Here is a 27,709-nt window from a genome sequence, read left to right as displayed (position 1 = left end):
ACTTTCACAGTAATAGGTACAATCGAATCTGATGTGTCTAATTAATTTTTAGTCCAACAAATTAGTTTTGTTCTTCATTACTCTCCAATGGGAGGAAGACATTACATTTCATTATACTTTTTGTCTGCAAGAACAATGGAGCGTTACAGGTCACACACATCCCTTGTCTATGCTCTAATTAGCCCAACTGACAACATTGTTTCAAATATACCAGCAGCATAAGAAATAGTAATACATCTTCAAAAAAATAAATATCACATTGTATCAAATAACATATTTTATGGACCTTTTACACAGATGAATGACAAATTTTATTTTCTTCTTGTTCTATAATGTGTTTGTTTTCTTTTTAGTAATTCTTAGTAGCTAGGAAAATCACCAGATATGTGTATGTCTCATATTGAAAATATGAGCTCATTTAAAATATATTTTAACTAAGTTTATATATATGTAATAACTAAGGACAGATAGATTTGGAAAATTAAGCAGGTTTATTCCATAAGTGAATCTGGGCTTTACACCTGAATATTAAAACAAGAAACATTTTGGAAATGGAATATAAGTATGTATAAGAAAAATACTAACTGCTATAACAAAAAAGGCTACACACTGATTGGCTTACCAAAATAAAAGTGTGGGTTTTTTTTCTTATTCATAGCCAGTCAAATATGGATTAGCAGAATGGAGAGTGGAGTTTCTTTTTATTTTTTTTTTTTAATTTTTATTTATTTATGATAGTCACAGAGAGAGAGAGAGAGGCAGAGACATAGGCAGAGGGAGAAGCAGGCTCCATGCCCCGGGAGCCCGATGTGGTATTCGATCCCGGGTCTCCAGGATCGCGCCCTAGGCTAAAGGCAGGCGCCAAACCGCTGCGCCACCCAGGGATCCCGAGAGTGGAGTTTCTATTCCACACAGTTAAAGGGAGCTTCAATCCCTTCAATCAATAGCTCTACCATCTCTTACAGAGGCCCAAATCCTCCAAGGTCCCTTATTTCTATTTAATATTAGGAAAGAGAAAGAATGTCAAGTATTGTCACAGTAGTGTATAGATCATGTCTGGAGGTAGTATGCATAATGTGCCTATGAAGTATTAGCCAATAACTCAGTCACTTTGCTGTACTTCAACTACAAGTGAATCTGGGATATGTTGGCTAATTTTCAGACCTAGAATAAAGGAGAAACTGGTAAACAAATCATCCATGGTTTTCAAGACTCTCACATCTAGACAATTTATAACTTCCATCCCTGAAGTACCCTGAGTGGCTCTGATACTCTTACTGCTACCTGAACCATAATTTTGAGTTACAAACTACTGTGTTCTTATCAGCCTCTTTACATACATCATCCTATATGATACTCCCCAAACCTTGAAATAGTACTGTTGCCAACTAACAGAAACACGCACTAGAAAAGATTAAGTGCCCTACATAAGATTATTGCTTACTTAAACTGGTTAGCAGTAGAGAGAATATCCAAATAGGAAACTTCGAAGACCATGTTCTTTCTAATATATTGTAGTGCCATGATAGCTAAAACAAAGAACATCATACATGTGATGTTAATAAATTTGCCAATTATATTTTTTATTTCAATTTTTTTAAGTCTGATTAGTAACTAATGGGGCATGATATTGACATTACAGGTCACTTAATTCCCAGTGCATGAATGTCTTAATCTTTTAAATAACACCTAAATCTTTTTCTTTTCAGTGATACTATGATTCCATAAGTTTTAACCTACCTTAAAATATGGATTGAGATTTTCTTAATTATTTCTGAAAGGTCTAAACTGTCAAACCATGACTATTTCTAGAGTAATACTAGTCCAGATTTACATGTTTATTTTAGTAACGTAGACCTTAGAATTAGTTTTAAAGTTGTCTTTTTAATTCAACTTTCAAGCAGATTTTCAAATTAGTTTAAAGGAAATAGATGAATTCTACCTTTTTGTGATATTTTAATTATAGATATCAATCTCCATGAAGTACATAATTGTCCTTATTTTACGTAGTAGTTTTAATACATTCCAAAAAATTAAGTAGTTTTAATACATTCCAAAATTAAATTAAGTTTGATCAAACTAAGCTCCTTGTTAGAATAAGGACAATATTGTTAGAATATTAAGTTACCTATTTTTAAGTCGTGGACATTTGAACTTAGGTAGTGCTGAAGAGGAAAGACAGTTTGCAAATACTCTGTGAATGTTGTAATTGCTTTTTTTTTTCCTTTTACTTTAACAAGACTGGATTACGACATCCCTTACCTCACTGAAGAAAAGTTCCTGTTATTTTGCACTCCTAGCACTTATTTTAGTACTTATATGTAAGGCAATAAATCAAGAAGCAGTTCTGAATCTATTCGTAGTAAACCAAAACATAAGGGAGCAATGTGCTTAATCACATTTTAAAACTCATAATTCAATTCTTCTTCTGAAACTTATAAAATATACTTATCAATAATTGTGACAGACTCATAGCACAATTCGTATGATGCAGCTGCCTTCCTAAGAATTTTCTAATTTCTGTGCTTTTGGCACACCCACATATGTATTCCTGTGTTTACTTTCACAATAACCTTTACTAAAACTATTTTTTCTTCCACAGGGGGACGTAATGAAGTTGTCATTACTGAAAACAATAACAGCATAACTGAGCAAATCACTGATGTTGTGAAGCAACCAGCCTTTATAGCTGGAATTGGTGGTGCCTGCTGGGTAATTTTGATGGGTTTTAGCATCTGGTTGTATTGGCGAAGAAAGAAGAGAAAGGGACTCAGTAACTATGCTGGTAAGAGACTATTTCTAGCTAAGAAAATCTCCTGTCTTTAGGAATGTGATGAAATGAAGGAGAAGGAAGGAAATTGAATAACAAGTGAATGAATGAACGAACAAATGGATGAATGTTTTGGTTTGTTTTAAACACTTGATCTATAAAATGCAATTATAAACATGCTTTAATGCATTTCTTCTCACCATATCACATTATGACCATAAGGCAAGCTTTTTTGCTTGTATCTCCAGTGAAGTGGAACAAGAAAACGCGCAGATAAATGTGTAACCATTTTTTCTCAACTAGTTCTTCAACACACACACACACACACACACACACACGCACACACACAGACTGCATGCTATGAAGCCATTATCTGAGAAGTGGATTCAGGCAAGATCATTACTAACATCCTTAGGAAGAAAGAAAATATTTGAAATATAGCTTTTAGTATTTTAAGTGCAGATTACAATAGGAAATGTCCCAGATGGCAAATAAAAACAAGGGGAAAATCTCATCAGAATTAATAAGGCTGATGAAGCATGAATTAAATGATTTACTAGTCTAGTCTGTTTCAAGGTGACCTATCAACATTTTAGAAGGAAGAAAAAGAAGAAAAAGAAGAACCTAGAGTTCTAGCTACTTGCAAAATGTTTTCTTCTTAGAATCTGAAACAATTTCAAGGATATCAATAATTGTGGCCTTCAAAACATCTCCAAGGCAGGGAGGGAGATAAGAGAGGGGGTGAAACTACAAGTCAGTGATTAAAAGGATGAACTCAGTATTGAAGCTATGTTCAATAAAAACTTTAATTGCAATTCATGTTAAGTGTTTCCTCTAACAACCACCACTACAAAAATACATTATCTCAATATTTCAGACTTTCTAAAATTTACAAGGGAAAAATTTTAGTTTAACGTCATCCTACAAACACTTCAGAATTTTTTGACACATTTTATTCAATCTTCTATTTCTAGTTTTAACCTTAAGTTTAAATGTTTATAAGTGTCTTAATAACTGATTGTAACAGAAGCTTCATACTTTATTAAGTGTAAGCTGCTCTAGCTTGTAGGCTTCTAAGCCACTGATAATGTCTAAATAGTGCAAAATAGAAGGGATAGCACCCTCTTGGTTGTCTTGCTTGTTATTTGACAGCATTTAAATATGATCTTTTGATTATGATTGTGGCTCATGTCCATATCTTATGAAAATAAAGGTATTATTTACCATTAGGGTAAATTTCAGGCCTAGACACAGCAGGACAGTGTATGCATTGAAAAGGGGATCCCATGTTTTGTGAGTTCCAGTCATTGTGCCGTTTTCATTGTCTCATTGGTTGCTGACAGCTTCTTCCTTGTGCTTTGTCACCTGAGTGCTGTATCACCACGTCAGGGAGAGATTCTTTCCAGCAAGGGATGCCTAAACAGTAACTAGTGTCAGAGTCTTGAACATTCATGACACTTTAATGTACCTTCTTGTTCTGCACTCCCCAGTCCTCTACCTTCATTCCTTGTAGGCATTTTCATCAACCCATCTGTTTAATCAATAGCCATGTTACCATTCATGTCTGTAACATACATATGAATCATGAAAATCAGAGGGAAATACTGATTTAATTCTTGGGCTAGTTTGTGTTTATCCCTTTGTTTGACTTTGGTGAAAATAATACAAGATTGATTGCTCTAGTTTCAATGCAGAGTTCTAAGATATCCACATTTGAGGTGTTGCATTTTTATCCTCCACAGTCACTCACTCCTATAAATAACATAGCTCTCATAACTAGTAGGTTTGTGCTTTTAGTAAAATTATGTCAGACAGATTTCTTTGTTCCCTTTCTTTTCCTTTTTTTTAATGGTAGTGCTTGCAAAACCTGTGCATTTAATTTGAAAATATCTGTTGGTCTTTGAGCTTGACAAGAATAATGCATTTCCTATTATCATTTCTCATCGTGATTGATATCCATCTGCTTGTAGAGGAACTGCTAACTCAGAAGGTGCTATGCCCTTCAAATATTTTGGAATAAGGCCAAGAGTGCAGCCTTTCAAAACCTTTATACTTAATTGATAGATGGCTGACTCTTAGAATGGATTCACCTTCAACTAGTAATTTGCCTTCTAGCAACTGCTATTCTCCTATAGGTGAGAAGCAATTGAAAATCCAAACCTTCGGTGCCTAGCATTGCATATCTGCCTTGATGATATTTTTAACACATTTCCCTCCATATATATCTTATCCTCCACCTGTTAAAATTTTCATGTTCTTGTCCTTCTACAACTTAAAAAATGGGAATTTAAAAATAAGAATGATTAGTGATGTATCATTGGTTTAAATTTCTGATATTTCATGCATAAACTAATAATCCATTTAAGAACACAAAGATTTGATATAAGACTATTTTTTCTGTGAAGTGTGTTATAAAAATTATAGAATATATACTCTATTTGTACCAGGTCTATTTATATTTTTGGTTTTCATTAAAAATTCTCTGGGAATCTTATAAATTTTACAAGTATGAAGAAAATATGATTTTACTCACAAGGTGAAAAGACTAATATTTTCACTGCAATTGGCAATTTGGTGTCCAAACTTTATCTTTAATTCATGAGAGCTTTGGTAATTTTTTCCTAAATAAACAAAAAATCTATTTTTATGAAAAGTATTTAGATTTATTTTGTAACATAAGATTCTTCATTTATTTCAAACCCCAATTCTGATATTAGATTATACTTAGACATCTGATGCAATTTACAAATATACATCCATTTCCTACTTCATTCCAAATCTCTTATTAACCAGCAGAGGCAGAACAGGAGAGATTTTTACTTTTTTACTAGTGGAAAGATATGTAACTATCTTTCAGGTTAGAGATTCTAACTCTCAGCAGGATGCCTTCCACTCACCCTGTGTAGGCAAAAACCTACTGACTTCTATTATAGCTAGTCTTTGGCTCTCTGTCATGTGGAAAATTATATTTGAATGTTTAGAAGGAAGAAAAAGAAATACGTGCAACTCAGTATTGATATTTTTCTTATATATCAAGGATTTAACATATTTATCATAGGACACTAGTGGAATGACACCTTACATTATAAGAATAACTATCTTCTTTCAAGATATCAAGAATCAAATGCAAACTTATATATTTAAGTGATATGAGAGGAGAATTTGTCTTGAACACATTTTGCTTTTTTACACAGCAGAGTGGAGATTTCCCTAGGGCAGTGTTACACACTAACTTCTTACTCCAATTTTTTCCCATTTATCCTTTATTTAAATTCTTCAGACACAATCACGTGCCACAGCTTTGCACATGATGCAAAGAAGGGGGACTGAAAAAAATAAAAAATAATAAATAATAATAAAAAGAAGGGAAGCTGGATCAAAAAAAAGAACCTTATATTTCATACTCTATATGAAATCATTTTATATTTTCCTAGAGCATCGTATAACATTATTTCTCGTACTCTCCATTGAGCATCAACAGTCTACTTGTCACTGCATGTGAGATTCCTGGCTGCTATAATAATTCACCACCTGAGTTGTAGCATAAGGAATTATAAAAAGATTTGGGCAGAAGATACAGAGAATATTTAAATATTATGTGATTTTTGAGTCTAGAGTAAATGTTTGATCACATATATAACAGTGTTTGTGAGTAGATAAATGAACAGCATAAGTTTCAATAACAGCCATGTAGCTCCCACGAGGATTCTATGCAGCTATATTTTAAATATAATATATATGTTCATGCATATACATCTTATAATACTCAGGAAGGCTACATGAATCTTTGCAAACTTCTGTTTTTCACTTTTCTATTCATGATTTTTAAGTCATCGACTTTTTAATGAAAGTATATATATTTTCACTTGTAAAGGAGTGAGTGATAGTTTATGAGTATTATCTCTAAGAACAATAGATTCTATGAAACTCAGTAAGTATAAACAATTTAAGGAGTGAGCAGATTATAAAGTGCTAAACACTTCTTGCATAGGCTTTAAAACCATTGGTGAAATATGAATTATTTGACAAAACTATCTAAAGACAGCTAAAAGATTTGATGGAATTTTTATACTCTGATTATCTGGGCCGAGTTAATGCTTATTAAAAGAGGATTAATCTACATTCATATTTGAGAAATAGCTTATCAGGAATGGGAATGAGACTTGGCTGGCAACATTAAAGTTTCTATTCGGAGTAGGAAAATGTGGCCTAGTAGAGATAGGCACTCTGAAAGCTTCCTTCCCTCAAAATGTCAATTTACCACATGGCTGTATTTCCCTTCCCCCTCATGTTCTAGCAGGCATGAGATTAGGATTAATCCTGTCAGATAATAGTAGAGGTACTTTCTGTATGATATAAACTTGCAAAATCTCTTTACCTTATATCCTTTATAAATATTGCAATACATTCAAAATATTTAATGCAATTCTAAAACACTTAAGATTGTGGTATTTGTAGAACTGTTTGGACACCTTAGCACTATCCAAATTAGTTTTAGATGAAAACCTCTATATGTTGTTCCCTGAAAGTTCTTAACTTTAGATTCTAGCAGGGACTCCTTCATGGTAAAGATTCACACTTCTTTCAAAGTTATCTCTGGTAAGCATGCAGTTTTTACACTGTGATTATCAAAATGGTCACTAGAGCAAAATTGTCCAACGACCTCTCCTTCCATCCCTCTTGCTTATAAATTCAAGGAAGTTCAACATCTCTTTGAAATGAAAGCTGCCTCAAACAGCTGTAAGTTTACTGTGGAATTTGTTTATTTTTTTCTCTGCACAAAATGAAAAACTGAAAGAAAGAGAAAGGAAGGGAGGAAGGGAAAATGCTAATCAAAACACCATATATGACTTCTATTATATGCATTGTAATTGCTTGTCCTTATTTTTAGTCTACTTTTCATCTCGTGGTCTAATATGACTCAGTTACTTTTGGTCTACCTTTCAAAACGGAACAAATCTAAAAGTTCGGAGTATGAGGTAAAAGGGAAATTTGAATATTTATGTGCCTTATTTCCCTTGTTTTACAAAAACAACGAATCAACCTTCTTATGATAAGGATTGTTTTGTGCTTGGTTGGTTTTGGTTTTGGGTTTTCTTTTGTCATGGAAGCATTCAAAATGGAGAATTTTCATGTATATCAAATTCTGTCTATGGACCATTTTAAGTTGGTCATGTATTTATATGATGTAGTGTTCATTTTTGCCTTTGATTTGTTGGTATGTAGAGGTGAAAAGATAAATGTCTTTATGGAATATTTGGCCAAAAGCAGTCCAGAAAGATTTGAAAAAAAAATATTTTATTTCTTTTTAAAGATTTTATTTATTCATGAGAGACAGAGAGAGAGAGAGAGAGGCAGAGACACAGGCAGAGGTAGAAGCAGGCTCCATGCAGGGAGCTCGATACAGGACTTGATCCTGGGACTCCAAGATCACACCCTGGGCCAAAGGCAGGCGCTAAACTGCTGAGCCACCCAGGGATCCCCCCCAAAAAAAGATTTTAATGATGATTGGGGCACAAATCCTTCTCAACACTTATTTTTATTGTGTCTTGCATAGCAGCCATCCTAATGGTGTGAGGTAGTAGCATCCATTGTAATTTTGATTTTTAGTTCCCTAATGGTTAGTGATGTGGAGCATCCTTTTAAGTGCTTAATGATCATTTGGATGCCATCTTTTTTTTTTATAAGATTTTGAGTGTTGCCTTGTAAGTTTAAATTTTACATTTTTAAAAAAAGATTCCTTTAATTATTTTAGAGAGAGAGAGACCACAAGTGGGAGGTGCAGAGAGAGAGCGAGAGAGAGAGTCTAAAGCAGATTCCACACTGAACGTGGAGCCTGATGCAGGGCTTGATTTACTGCTCTAGCAACAGTGGAAAGTTCAGGTGAGGGCAAAAGAGCATTCTAAATTAGGAGAAATACTACTTTCCACATATCTTCTAAATAGTACCTTTGAGGTGTAGCCCATCAGTGCCTGCTTATTTGCATATTCACAATGATATTCACATCATCTGAACACACCTTTAGTAGCGTAAAACAATCACTTGAGAGTCCATTAAAAAGCCACATTACTATAAAGTCATATCAGATGAAAAGCTAATTAGCTGTACTGTTTTCATATTTTGTGTGCATTTTTCCCCCAATCAGGACTTTATTTAATAGCTCCAGTGCTTAATTTTTTCATTAATTGTTTCAGATTAATTCTTCTTCTTCTGTTGTTGTTATTAAAAGCAGTTATTAAGGGAACCCGATGTGACATGGACCACTGCTGATTCTCAATTCCTGTCACTTAGGCAAGCTTGTCAGGAAGCAGAGTAGCAACCAGTATTTTTTCATCTTCTCTGAGGAGCTGTCCATAGCCAATCCTGGGAAGATACAAAGTATGTGTCAGGATTGTTTTATAATGAATTTGAGATGTTACCTGAAACATTGATAAGGCAGTTATACTTCAGGTGCCAGCCAGATGTTCCTCAAAGCACCACCTCATAAAGTCTTGATAGACCCTGGGAATCATGATCGTATCACCTAATTATGATGTCGTAAAAGATATGTCATTAAATGACCTTAGAGGAGGGACCAGGAGACTTCATCTGGAAATTCACAAAATTTATAGAGCAATCGATTTCATACCAAAAATTTGAGGAATAGATGAATTATGGAGATATTATTCAAATTTAAGAAGTACTTACTGTATGTATAATTTAAGTAACAATATATCCTCTAGTTATTTAAAATATGAATCAAGTCATAAACCTTTGTTTAGTTTTTTATGTTTCAAATTTTTATTTAAATTCCAATCAGGTAATCCACAGTGTAATATTAGTTTCAGGTATACAATATAATGATTCAACACTTCCATACGACACCTGGGGCTCATCACAGCAAGTGTGCTCTTTAATCCCCATCACCTATGTTACATACCACCTTACCCACCTCCCCTCTGGTAACCAGCAGTTTTTTTCTTCATCTACAGGAATTGATTTCTCTGATCTATACTCATTTTAGTCAGAATTGCAATCGTGTAGTCCATAAACTTCTAAACACCAAAATTTTTCCCATGATCTTCTAGTTAGTTCATTGAGTAGCAAAATTTGATCCATTCTACTATAGAATTTATCCCACTAATCATGAATATGTATATTTTATTGCAAACATATTAAATAACTTTGAATAGATCCTCTGACTTAGATCCTCTTTGTAGTATGCATTGTATTATCTTTCTGGGATCTGAAACATTTTGAATTCCAAATATATTTGGCTACAAAGATTTTGGATAGGAAATGATGGATACACACTGACATTTATGTTCTTTGGACAATCCTTGAAACCCACTTTTATGTTGATAGCTTGTGGAATGGAGTGTCCAGAGAGAGGTCTTCTCCAGGTGTAGATCTACAGGGTACTTGTCAGTGTGACTAATAAGTTTCATAAAGGACTGAAGTTTTTGCAATTATTACATACAATTTGAATATATTCAGTATCAAGTACTTGAACATTCCATTTTTTTGTGAAGGTTGAATGATAAAACAAAGCACTCAATACATTATTCTCTATTAATTATAGTTTATGTCTATTCTAATTGTAGTTGTTCAACTCATAGTGATTAACAGTGTCCCTAAAAGGATATGTGATGATGAAGAATATGTTGTCAATCAGTACCTGTTTCTCTTTTTCACTGGCAGGATGTTATTACCTGTTTAAACTATTCTGTTTTAATTTCTACTATGCTCATTTTATGTTGTGCCTTCTAATTAGGACACCCACATATTAAGATTAAAGTTATGATTTGATAATCCCCCATTAATGCTGTTGATCTTCCAATGTCACTTTACATGCTAATTGTAACAGTTTTGACATCTAAACACAAATGCCCTTTTGACTTAACTATACATTTGGCTTTAAGTATTTTTAAATGTCTTATTAAAGTTGGAGCAAATGATGGCTTTGCTCTGGGCTATACCATGGCTTCTTATTCTCTGTACAATTATGTTAATTATATTTTGTTAAAATTCCCAGAGGCCTCAGCTCTAAACTAAGGACCAATATATAGTTGGTATTAATTGTAATTAATATTGACTACCTGTGTGTGTGTGTGTCTTTCTTTTTTTTAACAGTTACATTTCAAAGAGGAGATGGAGGACTAATGAGCAATGGGAGGTATGCTAAGGAGATTCTTTTTTATTATTATTTTTAATCAGGACTGGGGAAACTATAGTAAGAAGCTATTATTGTAATAAATGATCACTTATAAGTCTGAGAATTCTAGGAGGAATTAAATGGCTTACCACAAGGTTTAATGATCTATCTGTTGTGCACTTTAGAGGAATCAAGTCCAGATGTTTCATATCTCCCAGATGCCCCTGAAGAAATTAGTAGTAAATATCACAAGGAATGTGTTCATTTGTTAGCAGGATGTTTATTGCATTAATTAGACATTAGCAAATGAAGTTGCTGTTGTTTAAGACTCCTTATTGGCTCTCACTAAATTGCTGTGAGTGAACAATTACACATAATCGATCACAAAGTAAATGATTCATGGATGATGAATAGGCTGTAGATTGATAGGACTGGATTCCACAACTTTGGATACTCAATTGAAATTGATAAAAGCTGATAACAAACCCATATATCCTCATCTATTTTCCCTTTGCCAATATGGAGATTGTAATTAGGCTCTGGTAATAACTTCCAATCTCCCATTTAATCAATATTTTAGCAAAAAGAGATTAGGTCTAATGAGAGCTAGTGCATGTAGCAAGTAAGCAGTTGGATCTTCTTATTGCAGTTTCCATAGAAACACATGTTTCTCTTAGGGATTGCACAGAAACGGTCTATCAAAAATAAAGTGCAATGATTATAGATGTTGCTATTTCCTTTTAAATATGCTAATAATCTGGAGAGGAATCAGATTTTCATCTTTTATATCAAAAATGGAAATTCTTTATTAAATATGATGTGAGGGAAGTTTTTCTCACAGACTATACTCACATGCTGAATCAGATCACAGTGAATCTTTAATTACCCTAAAAAATTTTAATATACCCCTAATATCTTGCAATTCAGAGAATTTGGAAATGTGCTACTGATGGAACAATATAAATACTGTTCATTAATTTCCCTCAAGTTTGTTGCCTCTAAATTAAACATGAGGGCTCATAACAGGGGTTACAGCTTACAGGGGACAGATAAATATGGGGGCTGTAGGAATCAAGGAAGCAATAGCCCAAAGTCCTGGAAATGGTTGATACTGAGCAATCACTTTGAGCAATTGTTTCTTGAGGTGCCAGTTTATCATCAAACTTTGTTTTGGGATCCTACTATGTTACCAATTCCACCAGTTTAAGGGCAGACAACTGAATTCATTTGGATGCTTCTGCTTCCACTGACAGGCTATATATAGTTTTAATGAACCGCTGAAGTTCCTTAATTCTTGAGAACCTACACATTTTAATTTGAAGTGAATTAAAATCTTCTTAAATTCCTTAATATATTTTAGTGCAGGAGACAGGTGTCCAAATTTCTCATGGAGCTCCATGGGTTGATTTCCTTCCAATTTCTGTTTTAGCCGTCCTGGTCTTCTAAATGCTGGTGATCCCAGTTACCCATGGCTTGCTGATTCATGGCCAGCCACGAGCTTACCAGTAAACAATAGCAATAGTGGCCCAAATGAGATTGGGAATTTTGGACGTGGAGGTAAGTTGTGCTATTCAAAACTTTGTTGTTCGTTTTCTTAGCTTTCCTGAATATTCATAATACATTTTGGTTTGGGGACTATTAGCACAAGATTAGTAGAATCAGAAACTATGCTGCTAAGTAGAGCTTATGATTTGGGACTAGTCATTTCTGTTTTCTATGTGTCATTCAACACATATTTATTAAGTATACCCTGCATACCTGGCACCACGGCAGATAGTAAAAATAAAATATCAATATAAAGAGAGATGGTACTTATCCTCATAGGATGCATGTTATAGAGAGTAGACACTTAAATAAAGATGAAAACATGTTGAGAGAGAACTTAAGTGTAGTTCTACCATTGATAACTTTGTACCTCAAATGAAAGACAAAAAGGTGCTAAGTGGCTGATATACTAAGGTCTCCAAAATCTGGAGCTAGGGTCCTGTCTGTAGAAACAGAATTTGACCTACTATAAGTAATTAATGTATTTATTATACTATATTATATTTGACCTATTATAAATAATTACAGTCTCCCCACTGCCACCTTTCATCCAATCAATAGGAGAAAGATGGGGCTAGAGAAGTCTGTTGTCCCAGTTTTTAGTTTGGCAGAAATATGAGTTTTCCTTTGGCAGACAGTTGTGCAGACAGTAAATGGACTGGAGCTGCCTTGCCAGTACCCAACATGAAAAGGCTACCCACTAAGAATACAAAAGTTCTATGAATGGAGTGTTATTTAGGTTGACATCTGAAGAAGAGGTAGAGATTAAGCAGAGTTGTGGGGAAAAGTGTGTGGAGAAGAAATGACCGTATTTTAAGATCTAGAAAGAAGAGAGACATGACCTATTTGAGAAATGAATGAATTTTCTAATGAGTATGATGTACAACGGGAGCAGAGGTGGTAAAATGTATATATATATATATATATATATATATATATATATATATATATATAGAGAGAGAGAGAGAGAGAGAGAGAGAGAGAGAGGGAGGAAAGAGAGAGAGAGAGAGAGAGGGACAGATAATAGAGGGCCTTCTAAGCTACACAAAGACTTTAAACTTTGTCCGAAGGGTGGTCAGAAGGCATCAATGGGTTTGTAATAGGAGAACAGTGGGATCTAAGCCGAGTGTGAAGTCATCCAAGCTACTGCTGGGTGGAGAATGGAGTTCGAGTAGAAAATGGGATGATTAATTAGTAGAGTAGTGCTGTAATGCAAGAAAGTGTGGATGAATCTGCTGGAGGCTTTCTACACCTCTGGATGGAATTAATGGAGGAGACCCAGGGCTAGGCTAAACTATGATAAGCACCTCAGGGGTGCATTTCACAGGCATGAGTGTATAAATATACTGACCTAGAGGAGTAATCATGGATACTGACATTTTATCTTTATGAATGGAGTACCAATGAATGTTTGAATGTAATTAAAATAGTATTTCAAATAATAAAGCTACTAATTATTGCATAAGTCTGCATTCTGTCAATACCAACTTGAAGAAAGGGAGCTCTCTTCCATTCTCCAAATAAAATACAGAAAATAACCATCCCCTTGTCATAGTTATGTAGTGAGGATTAAAAGGATAATTTAGCACAGGTTTAGCACAAAGCTTGACATACAAGAGTGGCCAATAGGCATCAGTATAGTAAGTAAGAAAATAAAAAATACCTGTATGATTCCTCAACTTTTTGCTTGCCCTCTGTAATCACCCCATTTAGGATTCTTATTACCCCAGAACCTCTGAAGGTGGCTGCCTCCCCTAGCGACCAAACTCTGAGCCCTTAGCTTACTGGCTATCACTTTTCCATGGTAGGCTCTATCCCTGAGCATCTTCTCACACAGAATGATTTTGTCAAAAGAAATTCTGTTTGAAGGATTTGATCCATCAAGGATTAGATATCTATTTTACTTGCTATATTTGTATTTGATTAATGCACCAGTCTCTTCACATCAAGAAATGAATGCCTAAAGATAAAGAAAATGTTTGGTTTTGGTTTTGGCTTTCAGCTTTTAGCAGGCTACACTAACATCTGAAAAGTCTGTCTAATTTAGCCAAAGGGTACATTTGTAAATTTTCAAGGTTTTTCTTCCATATCCACTTCATTTTCATGACATGAAATATTTTGCAGGCAAACATCAAGGCCAAAACAAAGTTTTTGCAAGGTTTACTGTATTTCTTTGCAGTGTAATAGGCATTGTTAGCTTTTACTATGCACCAGAAATAGGTAGGTGTTTTGTTTTTTTTTTTTTGTACATTTTATTGGCATAATAAATGTGTGACATAAGTAATAGATAATCATGTTTACTTTTTAAAGGCCAGGAAACTAAGGTTTATCAAGATGAATAACTTGAGATCTAAGTATAGAAGGCAGGCCTAACACATTTTAAAGTCTCAGTTATTTTATCTACACTGTTCTGCAATCATCAAGGCTGGATTCACGTGTACGATTATGTAACTATGTTCCCTTAAGAGAATTATCGTGGATACTGACATTTCCCTTTCAAGAATGGAATACTAATACATGTTTAAATGTAATGAAAATAGTATTTTGAGTAATAAAGTTACTAATTATTGCAGAAGTCTGCATTTCATCAATGCAAAATATGAAAGATTTATTTAATCATTCAGCGAGCACTTATCCTCTGCAAAACACCAGGTGAGGAATTGTGGAATGGATCCAGGCATAAATCCCATATGTTCCTGTTCTTAAGTATCTTATGGTACAGTACAGGAGACAGTCATTCATTCAAGTATATCAGTCCAAAAGAAATAAATGCATGGATAATTCAGGTGCTGAAAACTGCAAAATGAATCATGAATAATTCCACCTGAAGGGAAGGGTTTCTGTAATCCAGAGGCTTCAAAATCAAATGTTAACAAGTGCCAGTCAGCCCAAAGCACTAAGGAAAAGTAGGTGTGGACCATAAAAGTGGAAACTGGAAGGTCCTGCCTAAAGATGGCAACACCTATTTAGGTCCAGGCTGTCAGAGAAAGGCCGGCCCAGAGTTCCAAACTATCTGATATTATAGGATGATCTCCCACATCCAAATATTCATGCATAATCTTCCAATATTTCAAAGGTTGGATATAATTCAATTTATTTTTTGAAAATGTAGGAGCAATCAAATAACAGCCGAAGGAAATATGCAGCCCCCAAATCAATATAGATGCACTCAGACTTGAAGGCTGGCTAATTGCAACCAGCAGAGAGAACGCGATTCTATTTCTAGAACTGTGGCTTTACTTGTTGCAGGATTACATCTAGAGGAGTAGGTCCTCAGACAACTTTTTTTCCATTTTTAAACACTTGAATGTGCAATCACTTCAGAATCTTGCAGTTAAGTAGTTCCCCATCCAAATCAAAAGTTTTAGAGGACTTCAAGTTCAAGCTGTTGGGAAGTTGGGGCTCATGCTGGAGAAACATGTCTATCCAGTTAATATTATCAGTGAAAGATAGTGGAGGTGACAGAAACAAAACTGAAATTTCCCCCGAGTGGAGGATCGGTTTTCATAATTTTGATCTATTACTAAGTACTAAAAGTTTTTGAGAATGAAAATGATAATTGACATTTGAGAATAAAGTATGCTTTTCCATTATCCAATTTTCTAATTAGTTTATAGGTAAAAGCATAAAGGGCAAAAAATGTAATTCTGGGATTCTGAAATCAAAAAACAATCTTACTTATTATACAACTTTGTGAAATATATTTGACTATTAACAATTTCACTGATATGCCTTTAAAATATTTACTTCAGTAAAGTATGTATCCACATATAAAGTAAATTGGAATTCCAGACTTCAGGAGGATCTAAATTATACAGGATGCAAAATGGATTGTAAGTGTCTTGTCGCTATTGCTAAAAAAGACATTTTTATCTCTTGTGAAATGCAAAAGCAAAATTAATATTTTTAATTAATTTGTTTTTGGTTTTGTTTTGTGGGTATCATCAAACCTAAGAGATTGGGGATATTTTGACTAAGTTTCTGCTTCCACGTTTTTCTTGTCGTGATAAATTGTTTTGGTAGCACAATAATTTAATTAACTACTTAATATTTACAGTAATATAACTAGTTGGAAATTTCCTATAATGAAGAAATCACTGATGATCTCAAGTCCTATGAAGTGTGGCTCTCAGAACATAATTATGGAACATATACTATAATTAGATTCACTTTTAACTCTACGTGATTAAAAATATGTCATTTAGTGTTGTTGTTTTTTAAAGATTTTACTGATTTATTTCAAAGAGAGAGTGTGAGTGGGGTTGGGAAGCAGAGAGAGAGGGAAAGAGAATCTCAAGCAAACTCCCTGCTTGAGAGCCTGACATGGGGCTCAACACGGGGCTTGAACTCACTACCCTGAGAGCATGACCTGAGCTGAAATCAAGAGTCAGATGCTTAACCAACTGGCCCCCCAGTATTGTTGGTTTTTGTTTTTTGTTCAAATTCTAGTATCTTTTGTAAAAAAGGAAAAATAAGAGCTTGGGAGAGAGGTGGCAGTTCTGAATTAAAAAGCATCATGTAAAGTTAATTCAGCACACCAAAAGATAAATGGGCTGATTGATATTCAGTGTTGTTACTAAAGTTTAATTTTACTCTTGCTGTATTATAACTTGAAACTGTAATTCTCCACTTCTAAGAGTTAGTAGCATAAATTAAACTCACTGATCACTCAGATTGCTTTTTCTATAGTTAAATCCTGCTGTATTGTGCAAATGACTTATTCATGAAAGTTTCCTTTTGTTATCTAAGAAAAAAAAAAAAAATCCCTACCATCCGTTCCACTCCATACTGGAACTGTGAAATCAAATCAGAAATGCAGTAAGCTGGAACTTCAGAAAAATGTATCTCCTAGCCTGCTTATATAGTATAATTTCGGGAAAATGTTGCATCTGTTCAGCAGTTAGATTCCATATCTTTTGGGGTAAAGTGGAAAAAGATGTTTTCAATCCATAATTTGTAGATTCACTCTTACCGTTTCTTGCGTAAGGAGCCAACCGTTGCGTTGGTTCTAAAAGCTGTGTGAACGACTGAAAGCATTTTTCAGTAGTGAAATATCCCAAACATCTCACTCATGGATGAAGAAGATGGGGGAAGGGATGTGCTAAGCAGTGAGACGTGAAGGACGAGCGGTAGGCCTGCCTGTCACCGAAGCTGAGAGCTTGGCGATGGTTGTACATCATCTACCCTTCATTGACTCATAAAGCCCATCTCAGCTGAAATGCAAACGTGCGGCATGACACGTTTATTTTTCATCTTCCATCCTGATAGTTTTGGGCTGCCTGTGCATCATTAAATTGTTTCATTTCCCTATGTTCACCACAGATGTGCTGCCACCAGTTCCAGGCCAAGGGGATAAAACAGCAACGATGCTCTCAGATGGAGCCATTTATAGCAGCATTGACTTCACGACCAAAACCACTTACAACAGTTCCAGCCAAATAACACAGGCTACCCCATATGCCACAACACAGATCTTGCATTCCAATAGCATACATGAATTGGCTGTCGATCTGCCGGACCCACAGTGGAAGAGCTCAATTCAGCAAAAAACGGACCTGATGGGCTTTGGATATTCTCTCCCTGATCAGAACAAGGGTAACAACGGTGAGTCAGGTCCCTACTACCCAAGGAGTTATTTTCATATCATTTGTGCATGAGATAGAAATTAGTATTTGTTGTTCAGTTCAGTGATTCATTACCAGGTTCACTACCCAAACTAAAAAATTATTCTCGGCATGTATTCAGTACCTTGCACAATCCCTGCCACCGCCACCACCGCCACCGTCACTGCCACCACACACCAACACCAACCGGTTTCATCCTTTTAGCTCCTCTTCAATAGAGTGCTCAGTAATCCATCTCAACTTTCATTAGGCAGGGTAGACGGAACATTCCTCCACTGTCCCACGACATCTGCTTCTGAGTTGCTAACTGCATGTTCTGCATGGGCTTGTGCTGTGAACTAATCACATGATGCCACTATGACCTCTGCCCTTTAACCCTTAGCCTTACTTTACATCCCTGACTACCGATTGGCTGAGGGATTGTCTAATAGAATGCCACACAACCAGTCACAGGATTTCAGCACCACCAGCTCTCACAACAGCTCAGAGAGGAGTGGCAGTCTCTCAGGTTGGTCTCATCACAGTAAGGAGAAATATTTGTTTGTCACCAGCATATGACCTGTGTTCCTAACAACCGTGAAGAAGTACTGAATCACGACTCACTGTCAGGCATTTATCTTTCAGATGACAATAAAATTAGCGTATCCTAATGGAATCATGCTTTGGGAAGGGCGGAATAAGCATCACTCTCACTCTCTGTGTACTAAGCGTACACCACCATGTGTTCTGAAAAGTAGTGTCATTGTCCTAAGTATTATTTAGTGAAGAGCAGATGAGTTTGATCGTCCTTGAACCCTTCCTAAGAGCCAAGAGACCTCTACAATAAAAGATCATTCAGGAAAGTCAGCTCCAGGACGTGGGCAGCAAACGATGAATTCAGCCAAAATGCAAATTATCTGGGACATTTCTCATAGCATTAGGATTCCAGTGATGTGACTTTTTATTTTTGGACAATCTTTCCAAAATGTTATGTAATACAATTTATTATCGATGGAATGATGTCTGGAGTAAGGTGCTGCTACCGTGCTAACCAAGAATCTTATCAGACATTACTCTTCACACTTAACTTACAAGTCATAACCTTTCATATGGATGATTTTTTTATGCTGTAAATGTTAATATATTCGATATATATCAGCCAAACCTACAATCTATAATGTGGGTGTTGTATAGCACATATCGGGACAGAGTTTTACTGGACAGAAATATGTGCCTGTGGTAACGAATAGCAGCAGTGTGCTTCAGGCTCAAGGATCCTCACCTCTCAGATAAGGAGGTCGTAGGAGTCACACTCTACCTTCCAACCAGAACACGTACATCGTGTGACTGATGACTTTGCACATTTCTATTGATTCCATGACCTTATTTGCTTATTTTTTCATAATAATGATATTCCATTTGTTTTACAAAAATTTTTTTTTTTTATCTACAAATTCTCAGTAAAGGATTATGGTGTATTATGACATGTCACCGGCTCCTAGACCATAAGGAGTTAACTCTTTTATATCATTAGGGTAACATTTACTAAATGACTTTTCCTCAGGAGATAGAACCCTTTCAGTCTGAAATGTTAATGCTCTCTCTTCTCTCCAAAATGAGCCATTTGCTCTTCTTACCTATTGGTAGAATTAGATACATTATAGAATCCAGAAAATTTTAAACATCTGTTATGAATTTAAATGGGCTTAATAATATAGGGGGGCATTTTGAATAACCTTATGTCATTTATACTCCAATTTATTTATAATGAGTCCCACAATTGTACTCCATAATTAAAAACTAATGTATCCTAGGCCTATTTCATTCAAGATATGTAAAGTCCCAAGCAATATACATATTTTAAAAATCTATATATTTTAAGCCATGAATTACATAAGGCCTTTTGTGAATCCTTCATTAAATATTCTGTGTATGTTGATTGACACTGAGTTTTAAAAGTTACCTTTTGAGTAATTGTAAGCAGAACATGATTCACAATAGTGCTTACTGCTTTTTTAATCCATTAATCTCCTGAGTGACATTTATATATATATGTCTGTGAATTATATTAACTACTTCATCTACATTTGAATACAAAATTACTTAAATCAGAAATAGAAAGCATTCTTCAGAGATGAGAGTGAAATGATTATTCCCTGTTAGTTTAGTCCAATTGAGTTTAATATTACAGAATTTGCTTAATTCTTATAATCATAGATGTGTTTTCTAAAGCTCAAATTTAAGATCAAACTGCCCAAAGGATATCTAATCATACATTATAAGATTTTCTCAAGTTTGTGCACAGTAATGAAATCAATTTAAAATAATCACACTAACAAAGAAAGTTGGGCATTTCTGAATAATTTCAGTGAATTCCTCATCCTCCTTGAAACACTTTTATAATCTATTCCATATATAAGTTATGAGTATTTGTGTTAAAAATTCAACCACCAAAAAAGAAAACTCAGATCTCTTAGAAACTATATCCAGTCATATTGTGTATGTGTGTGTGTGTATATATATATATATATATATATATATATATATATATATTAGCACTATATCAGTAGTGATAATGAAATATTTTTACACACTAGTATTTTTTGAAATACAGTATGTATTTAACTAAATTGAAAATTATCTATTTTTATCATTCTCTATACATAGAAGTTATCTGTTCAGCATAAATGTCAATTTAAATATTTACATTTTGCATTGAAGAGAAATGGGTCAAATATGTTTGCCAGTCTTCAAAATATGTTCCCCTAAAATATAATGCAGGCAGTTTTCACCTCAAAAATGCTTGGGGATCTTTGGTTGCAAGTAACAATAACAGATTGTGGCTCACTTAGCTCAAGGTATAGATCTTAGATAAACATTTAGTTTCCTTAGCTCGTGTTATATGCCCACCACCATGCTAAGAGTCCCCCTCTTAGCTCAATGCTAAGAGAGGACAAAGCATATGGATTGATGGTCCTACCAGGACACCACTCAATGACAGAGCAGAAATCTCCCAAAGAGGGAGAAGTAGGCATTGGAGTTAAGCCCTCAAAAATTCCCTCTATGAATCAGCTTCGTTTGCCCAATTCATTTTTAAGTCTGACATTTGGCCCTTTTTGACCTTGGACAAGAACTTCAACAGAATTGGGTTCAGAGCTCCAGAAATAGTAGTTTCTAGTAAAGCTGTTGCATTTTAAATGTGGTTTTTTTTCTCTTCCTGTGTAAATATGGACCACATAACATTCAGAAAGAACCTCTATTTCCCCATCTATTAACTATTTCATCTACATTTGAATACACTATTACTTAAATTGGTGATAGAAAGCATTCTTTTGGAGGTGAGAGTGAAGCAATTATTCGCTTTTAGTCTGAGTTTAACAATTTGTTTTATGGAGATATATGAACTTTCTTCTTTGTATCATTCAGTTCTGGTGGTGATCATATGACATTTCTAAAGTGAAGAGTGAGGAAAACATTGTACACTTATAAATATATAAGTAATAAAGGATGCACAACCAGGGGAAGAACTCACTAAGGACGCACAGCCTAACCCATTCCTCTTTTAATTATTCAAATAGACTTCTGAAACTGCACAAAAATATATGATCCTAGTCTGTGATTTTGATGAATGATCATGAAACAAAGGATTAAGTCTTATCTACCATAAACGTAAAAAAAATTAGGCTTCTATTCAAGCAGGTTTATTATTTTTATTCCAAGAATCAGACTATTCCTGGGACGCTCATTGGGTTTGGATAAGTTAGGCTTGACAAAGGCTGTAGAAGTGGGCAGAACCATGTTTGCTCTAAGATAGAGGAGTTGGGAAACAGTAACAATGACTGGCATTTATTGAGCTCTCTGTACAATCTGAGCCCTCTCCATGCTTTCTATCTTTTAATCCTCAAAATACCATAAAGATTTAAGCACTTTATATCTGGTTTACATGTGTGGAAATTGAAGTAACTTATCAAGTAAGTGAGAAACCAGTCTTCAACCCCAGAGTAAGCTCTAACCCTTGAAGTAGCTCTATCGTTCTTTTAATACCTCTCCTATTGCCAAAGACAGGAAGTGAAAGGGTGAAAACATTTTGTCTGTAGGTGTGCTCTTTTAAGCACATGTGTTTATGTACACATGACCTAGACTACAGACATAATTGGCAACAGTATCTATGTCCAGTTTAGCAGTTCCATCACTTTCTGGCCCTGGAATAAGTTATTACTAAATGACACAATTTTCTGAATTGGCTCATGTGGATTAGTAATTGGCAGAAGAAAGGAGATGAGACTTCTAGCAATATCTCTATTGGTAGCCCTGCTCCAAGTATTTGATGCTCACAGCTTGCAGTTCCAGAAAGATGAGATCCAAGAGATCAATACCAGGATTTTGGAAATATAACAATAGGCCATAGTGGGAGTGAAGGAAGCTGCTTGGTTTCCATCAGAACAATATCCTTTATTATGCTGTGGGAGAAGCATTCATTCTTGCCATCAACTGTGGTCCATTTAGGAAGAAACTTGATTTACTTAAATTTTGAAAGAGTGAAAAGTATGGCAGTATACAAATGATGAGTTTTATTTTTATATTTCACTTAGCTCCAGTAATTCCAGATTTGGCTCAAATGCTGCCAAGTTATTTTTTGCTTGTGTTTTGTGCATGAATTCATTTGTATTAACAATAGTACTGAAAGTGATCACTGCATTTCCATTAATTATCCCCCTCTTTTTGGAATTTTAGGAAATGTGATGCTTAAAACATCTGGGAACCACTCTCACTATAGGCAAAAATAATTATGCCATTCATTAGTTTAAAATTCTATAAAACTTATCATTGTGAAAGATTTACAAGTATCCGGATTATAGTTGATTGATTTTTATCTGTCGCTTTTGAGGGAGAACTGTACTCTCCTGGATTAATTAAATTGAGTAAATTCTAATGGAAAAGTTTAGGCTGTATCCTTAGATGCTGCATTTTCCATTGAGAGGGATTATGCAAAAGAGCATTATAAACGTACTAAAATCTGACATTTGAAAGAATTTGTTATGGCCCATTATTTGGTCTAACAATGCAAATGTAGAGGCAGCAGACGTGAATAAATCAATAAGTGTGCTTTTGCTTCAGAAGCCATGTTTTTGGTTTATTCAGCACTGTAGTTAATGCATTGGGGGAAAAAACAATATAATTTCGAGCGATTTATAAAAACGTTTTTCTGATTATATCATCTCATTGTTTATAGCTTTTAACAAATGTAATATACTGATTGTGGTGTTTTGAAAACATAAATACGTCTTCCCATCTGATGTACTCTGTTTCTACTGATATCTGGCACAGCTGAAGAAATGCATTATTACTTTCAGGTGGGAAAGGTGGAAAAAAGAAGAAAACTAAAAACTCTTCTAAACCACAGAAAAACAATGGATCGACTTGGGCCAATGTACCCCTACCTCCTCCCCCAGTCCAGCCCCTTCCTGGTACAGAGCTGGAACACTATGCAGTGGAACCGCAAGAAAATGGGTAAAACTGTTTTTCATTCCAACAAAATGCCCAGGGCTCTCCTCTTCTCTCAATCGTGCTTTTCTGTCTTTATCTTGTGTTCTCTTACTCTTTTCCCTGCCCCCTTTCCAGCCGGTTCCTCACCCTCTCCCACTCCTGTCTCAGGCCCCACTTTGGTTGTTTGCACCATCTATGTATTTTAGATGATAAACACACCACAGCACATATTGAGAACTTAGAATGCTTGGCCGTCAAGTGCCTTAGATTGTCTGCAATCATGATAATGCAGACTCCATTTATAATATTGCTTGTTAGCTTGAAAGCGAGTACCCACAGCTCTGTGAACTAAAGAGCCACTCCTGAGTGAGCCTGAAAAGGGAATTAAAATAATCTTCTCCATCGTCTCTCACGGTTTTCTAATGACTTGGTGTCTGGCCATAGCAGAGCTCCATCACATGGTGTAATTGCAGGGACTTTAATCATCAGCTTTGATGGGAATTTAGGGGCCAGATCAAGGAAAGAGTTGTTCAAGCCAACACACATTCTGTGACAAAAACCTCTCTAAGTTAGAAAATTTCCTTCAAGGGCATTTAAATGTGACCGGTTTCCTTATTCATTCTCAAATAAGTCTCAAGAGTTAGCGTTCCTCTGTTAAAGCGTTAATTGATTTTAAAGCAGAAAGACATTGATACTTTTTATTCTCTAATAAAAAAAAATAGCAAATGAGACATTTACTCAGTCTTTTTTTTTTCTATTTTAATAATTCTAATTGCTCTGTCTTTCTCATAATTTTCAGGTCACCACTGCTTTTGAATGAAACTGAAAAATACATAATAAAGGCAGCTTTTCTTTTTTCCAAATTTCTTAAAATTCAGAAGTTAGATATTAAGACACCTCAATTTATTTCAATAATGGTTTTGTCTCCTGTCTTATTTTATGTAAAGATCACATGCATGAAATATTTTGGTCCCATCTCCTTTTTTTTTTTTAATTTTTTTTTTTAATTTTTATTTATTTATGATAGTCATAGAGAGAGAGAGAGGCGCAGAGACACAGGCAGAGGGAGAAGCAGGCTCCATGCACAGGGAGCCCGATGTGGGATTCGATCCCGGGTCTCCAGGATCGTGCCCTGGGCCAAAGGCAGGCGCCAAACCGCTGCGCCACCCAGGGATCCCCCATCTCCTTTTTTTTTTTAAATAAGTGCTATCTTTGATATCTCAAGATTAATTCTTTTTTTCTTTCTTCTACTTTTTTTTTTTTTTTTTTTTTGAGAGAGAGAGAGAAAGTAAGAGAGAGAGGAGGGTCAGGGGGAGAGGGAGAGAAATCTTAAGAAGGCTCCATGCACAGCAGGGAGCCTAAAATGGGGCTCAATCTCAAAACGAAGTCGAGATTTCATTTATTTGTTCATGAGAGACACAGAAAGAAAGGCAGAGACACGGGCAGAGGGAGAAGCCTGATGTGGGACTAAATCCCAGGACTCCAGGATCACACCCTGAACTGAAAGCAGATGCTTAACCATTGAGCCACCCAAGCATCCCTCATTTTACTTTTTTAAAAAGTTCACATTTGAAATAGGAAATTAAGAAGACATCCTTTTTTCTCTGACTTTTTTAAAAACTTAAATTTTGCACATGATCTTATATAATACATATCAATAATGTAAATGTGCCCATATCACATGAAGTCTGTCAAAGAAAAACCAGAGATGTGTATTCCACAAGGAAAGATTATTACAGGGCTTAGGAATCTGCATTTTAAAGGCTATTGTCAGAAAATGAGAAAATAAAGCTTATAAACTGGGAAGAGAAAATAGTTACTATCAAATATGTTTAAGCATAAAGTAGGTAATTTGGAATCTTTCTCTTTTTCTTTTCCCACTGCATCTACTTAAAAAACAGACTGCAATAGCTATTACCCACTGAAATAATACTAATTCATTCCAAACAAATGCTAAACTCCTCACTTGATTTTATTGCCCAGCAGCAGAATTGAAAATATCTTTTGATGAATGAAATAATACACATTGCTGCAGTTTTATTTTTTGATGTAAATTATTTTCTGAATATTAACCTATAAAATATAAAGTTATTTTTGAATTATTTTAATATTTAGCCAGGATGTATGATATTGGAAAATCTTTCTTTCTAAAAGTTTTCTAAAAATTCATTTGAGACTTTAGATAGGTAAAGAAATACATATTTTAATATTATATATTCAAAGTCTTTGTAGCATGTAGTTTGGTTTTTAATAACCTTTATTTGCCTTAAGTAGCTCATATTTCCTAAAGAAAAATGATCACTTTTAACAAAACTAGTAGGTAAGTCTTATCTATTAGTAAACTGACAGCAAAATTCAGTTTTCTTGTTTTGGACTCAGTTTTTCAATGGATATTGTTTCAGTTGTTTAATGACAATACCTACTTAAAATCAATATGACAAGAATAAATTAAAATTATTCAATTTGTGAAGACTTTGTCCATTTCTTGATAAATTATTTATATTTTCCTTTTTTCTAACGTCAAACCCTTATAACATTGAAAAGGAGAGGCATCTAGTGGCTCCATCACTTAAGTGTCTGACTTTTGATTTCGGCTCAGAGCATGACCTCAGAGTCCTGAGATCAAGCACCATGCCCAACCCCAAAGAGTGTGTTGGAGATTTTCTCTCTTCCCCTAACTCTGTTCCTACCTACCCCATGCATGCACTTTTACTCTCTCTCTCAAATAAATAATAAATACATCTTAAAAAAAAAGGAAAGACTTTTGAACACTTCCTAGATTATTTTATAATCTGCTCTTCGTGATACTTACATTGACTATTTTACATATGAGTTCTTATATAGAATTGTTTCTATGCCTTGTTTTGAAACTCATGCAGGTTTAAGGTTCTCTTGAAGTGCAAACAACAAAAACTTTAGAAGTCACGGTTTGGTTTTTCATAATTTTTATTTTAACAGTCAAGGATCCTGCAACTGTACTTGTTATGGTGATACATAGTTTTTCTTTCTGCTGCTTTTAACATATATTAGGGAACTTACTCAACACACATCTTTTTCAACTAAATAGCAAGTGCTAATCCCAGTGTCAGGAAGAAAAGCAACAGAGATGAAAGAAACAAATACACAATTATTCAGGAAGATCTAATCTCTGATCTAGAGAGTTCACACAGTTGGTAGGTAGAGATCACAAAACACATACATACACACACACACACACACATACACAATTTTATATGATAAGTCCTAGATGAGCAATGTATACAAAATAATAATCTGTATTCAGGAAAGGATAACCATGTATGCCAGGTAAGGTTAGGACAATCCTATAGAAGTTCAGTTTTGAGGTGAATCTTGAATCAGTTATTCACAAATAATAGCACCAGAGTATAACTGGCTGCTGGGTGCCAGCTCTGAGTTTGAAGCAGAAATGGCAAAGGACAAGCAATGGTTCCTAATCTAAAGCAGCCTAGGTGCCAGAATAAATTATTAACCAAGGACTACAACAAAATGTTACTATTGTCACCATTTGCTGTGCAGATAGATAATTTCCGTAGCCAAAAGAAAAAATATATATAAAATGAAAGATAAGAAAAAATGAATAGCCCCATTAGTTTTCCTTTAGTACTTCCCACTCTTCCTTCAAAACCCCCTCCTATTCTAGTTAAGGTGACTTGCCTTTCCTTAATTTTTTAATTCCTTAAGTTTACTATTGTAGTACTCAGCACATTGCATTCTAATTGCTTGTGTCTATACTTCAGCAATCAGTACCTGTTGTATGACGTTTGCTGGGTTTGAAATATTCATAGGGTAGGAGATAATCTGAACAGGTGCCTTGAGGCCAACTGTGAAGTCTTGTATGTCATTTAGGGAGTCTGATCTTTGGATATAGATGATGAATTGCAGGACATGAGGCTGGGGCAGGTAGATGACATTCGGGATACTGCAGGAGAATAGCCAGTATCATAAAAAATGATAAGGCGGTAAGATAAAGCAGTGGCAGAGGGATGGAGGGAAAGGGATAAACTTTGGAAATATACCTACCCCAGAATAATCTCAATCTTGAATATTTTTTATTGCAATGTTTAGTACTGTTTCTAAACCTTCAATATTATTAAATTTCTTTCTAAGTGATTCCTGGGCCATTTCCCCCCCACAGAACTAAATAACAAA

General features: G+C 34.9%; 1 protein-coding gene and 1 long non-coding RNA gene across 20 annotated transcripts in view; one reads left to right on the top strand and one right to left on the bottom strand.

The window, feature by feature from the left end:
* ROBO2 (roundabout guidance receptor 2) overlaps positions 1 to 27,709 on the top strand; it is a 1,635,491-nt gene that overhangs the window by 1,569,773 nt on the left and 38,009 nt on the right. For 11 of the 18 annotated variants that reach the window (XM_072806533.1, XM_072806538.1, XM_072806531.1 and 8 more), the window contains 6 exons: positions 2,603 to 2,785; positions 10,883 to 10,925; positions 12,334 to 12,461; positions 17,772 to 18,053; positions 18,456 to 18,581; positions 23,407 to 23,563. In XM_072806533.1, the coding sequence (XP_072662634.1) occupies positions 2,603 to 2,785; positions 10,883 to 10,925; positions 12,334 to 12,461; positions 17,772 to 18,053; positions 18,456 to 18,581; positions 23,407 to 23,563 (919 nt within the window). The remainder of the gene's footprint in view (positions 1 to 2,602; positions 2,786 to 10,882; positions 10,926 to 12,333; positions 12,462 to 17,771; positions 18,054 to 18,455; positions 18,582 to 23,406; positions 23,564 to 27,709) is intronic. The other 7 variants (XM_072806547.1, XM_072806541.1, XM_072806535.1 and 4 more) reach the window with 1 other exon arrangement.
* Positions 8,102 to 27,709, bottom strand: part of LOC140621469 (uncharacterized) — a 28,055-nt gene continuing 8,447 nt past the window's right edge. Inside the window, exons 3-4 of one of the 2 annotated variants that reach the window (XR_012021183.1) lie at positions 27,308 to 27,479; positions 8,102 to 9,133 (exon numbers count right to left, since the gene is read on the bottom strand). This is a non-coding gene — a long non-coding RNA (uncharacterized lncRNA). The remainder of the gene's footprint in view (positions 9,134 to 27,307; positions 27,480 to 27,709) is intronic. The other variant, XR_012021184.1, reaches the window with a different exon arrangement.

Source organism: Canis lupus, chromosome 30, assembly GCF_048164855.1.
Source record: "Canis lupus baileyi chromosome 30, mCanLup2.hap1, whole genome shotgun sequence".
In the NCBI taxonomy this organism is placed as follows: domain Eukaryota; kingdom Metazoa; phylum Chordata; class Mammalia; order Carnivora; family Canidae; genus Canis; species Canis lupus.
Note: the sequence above shows the minus strand (reverse complement) of the source record. Positions and strands in the feature narration are given on the sequence as shown.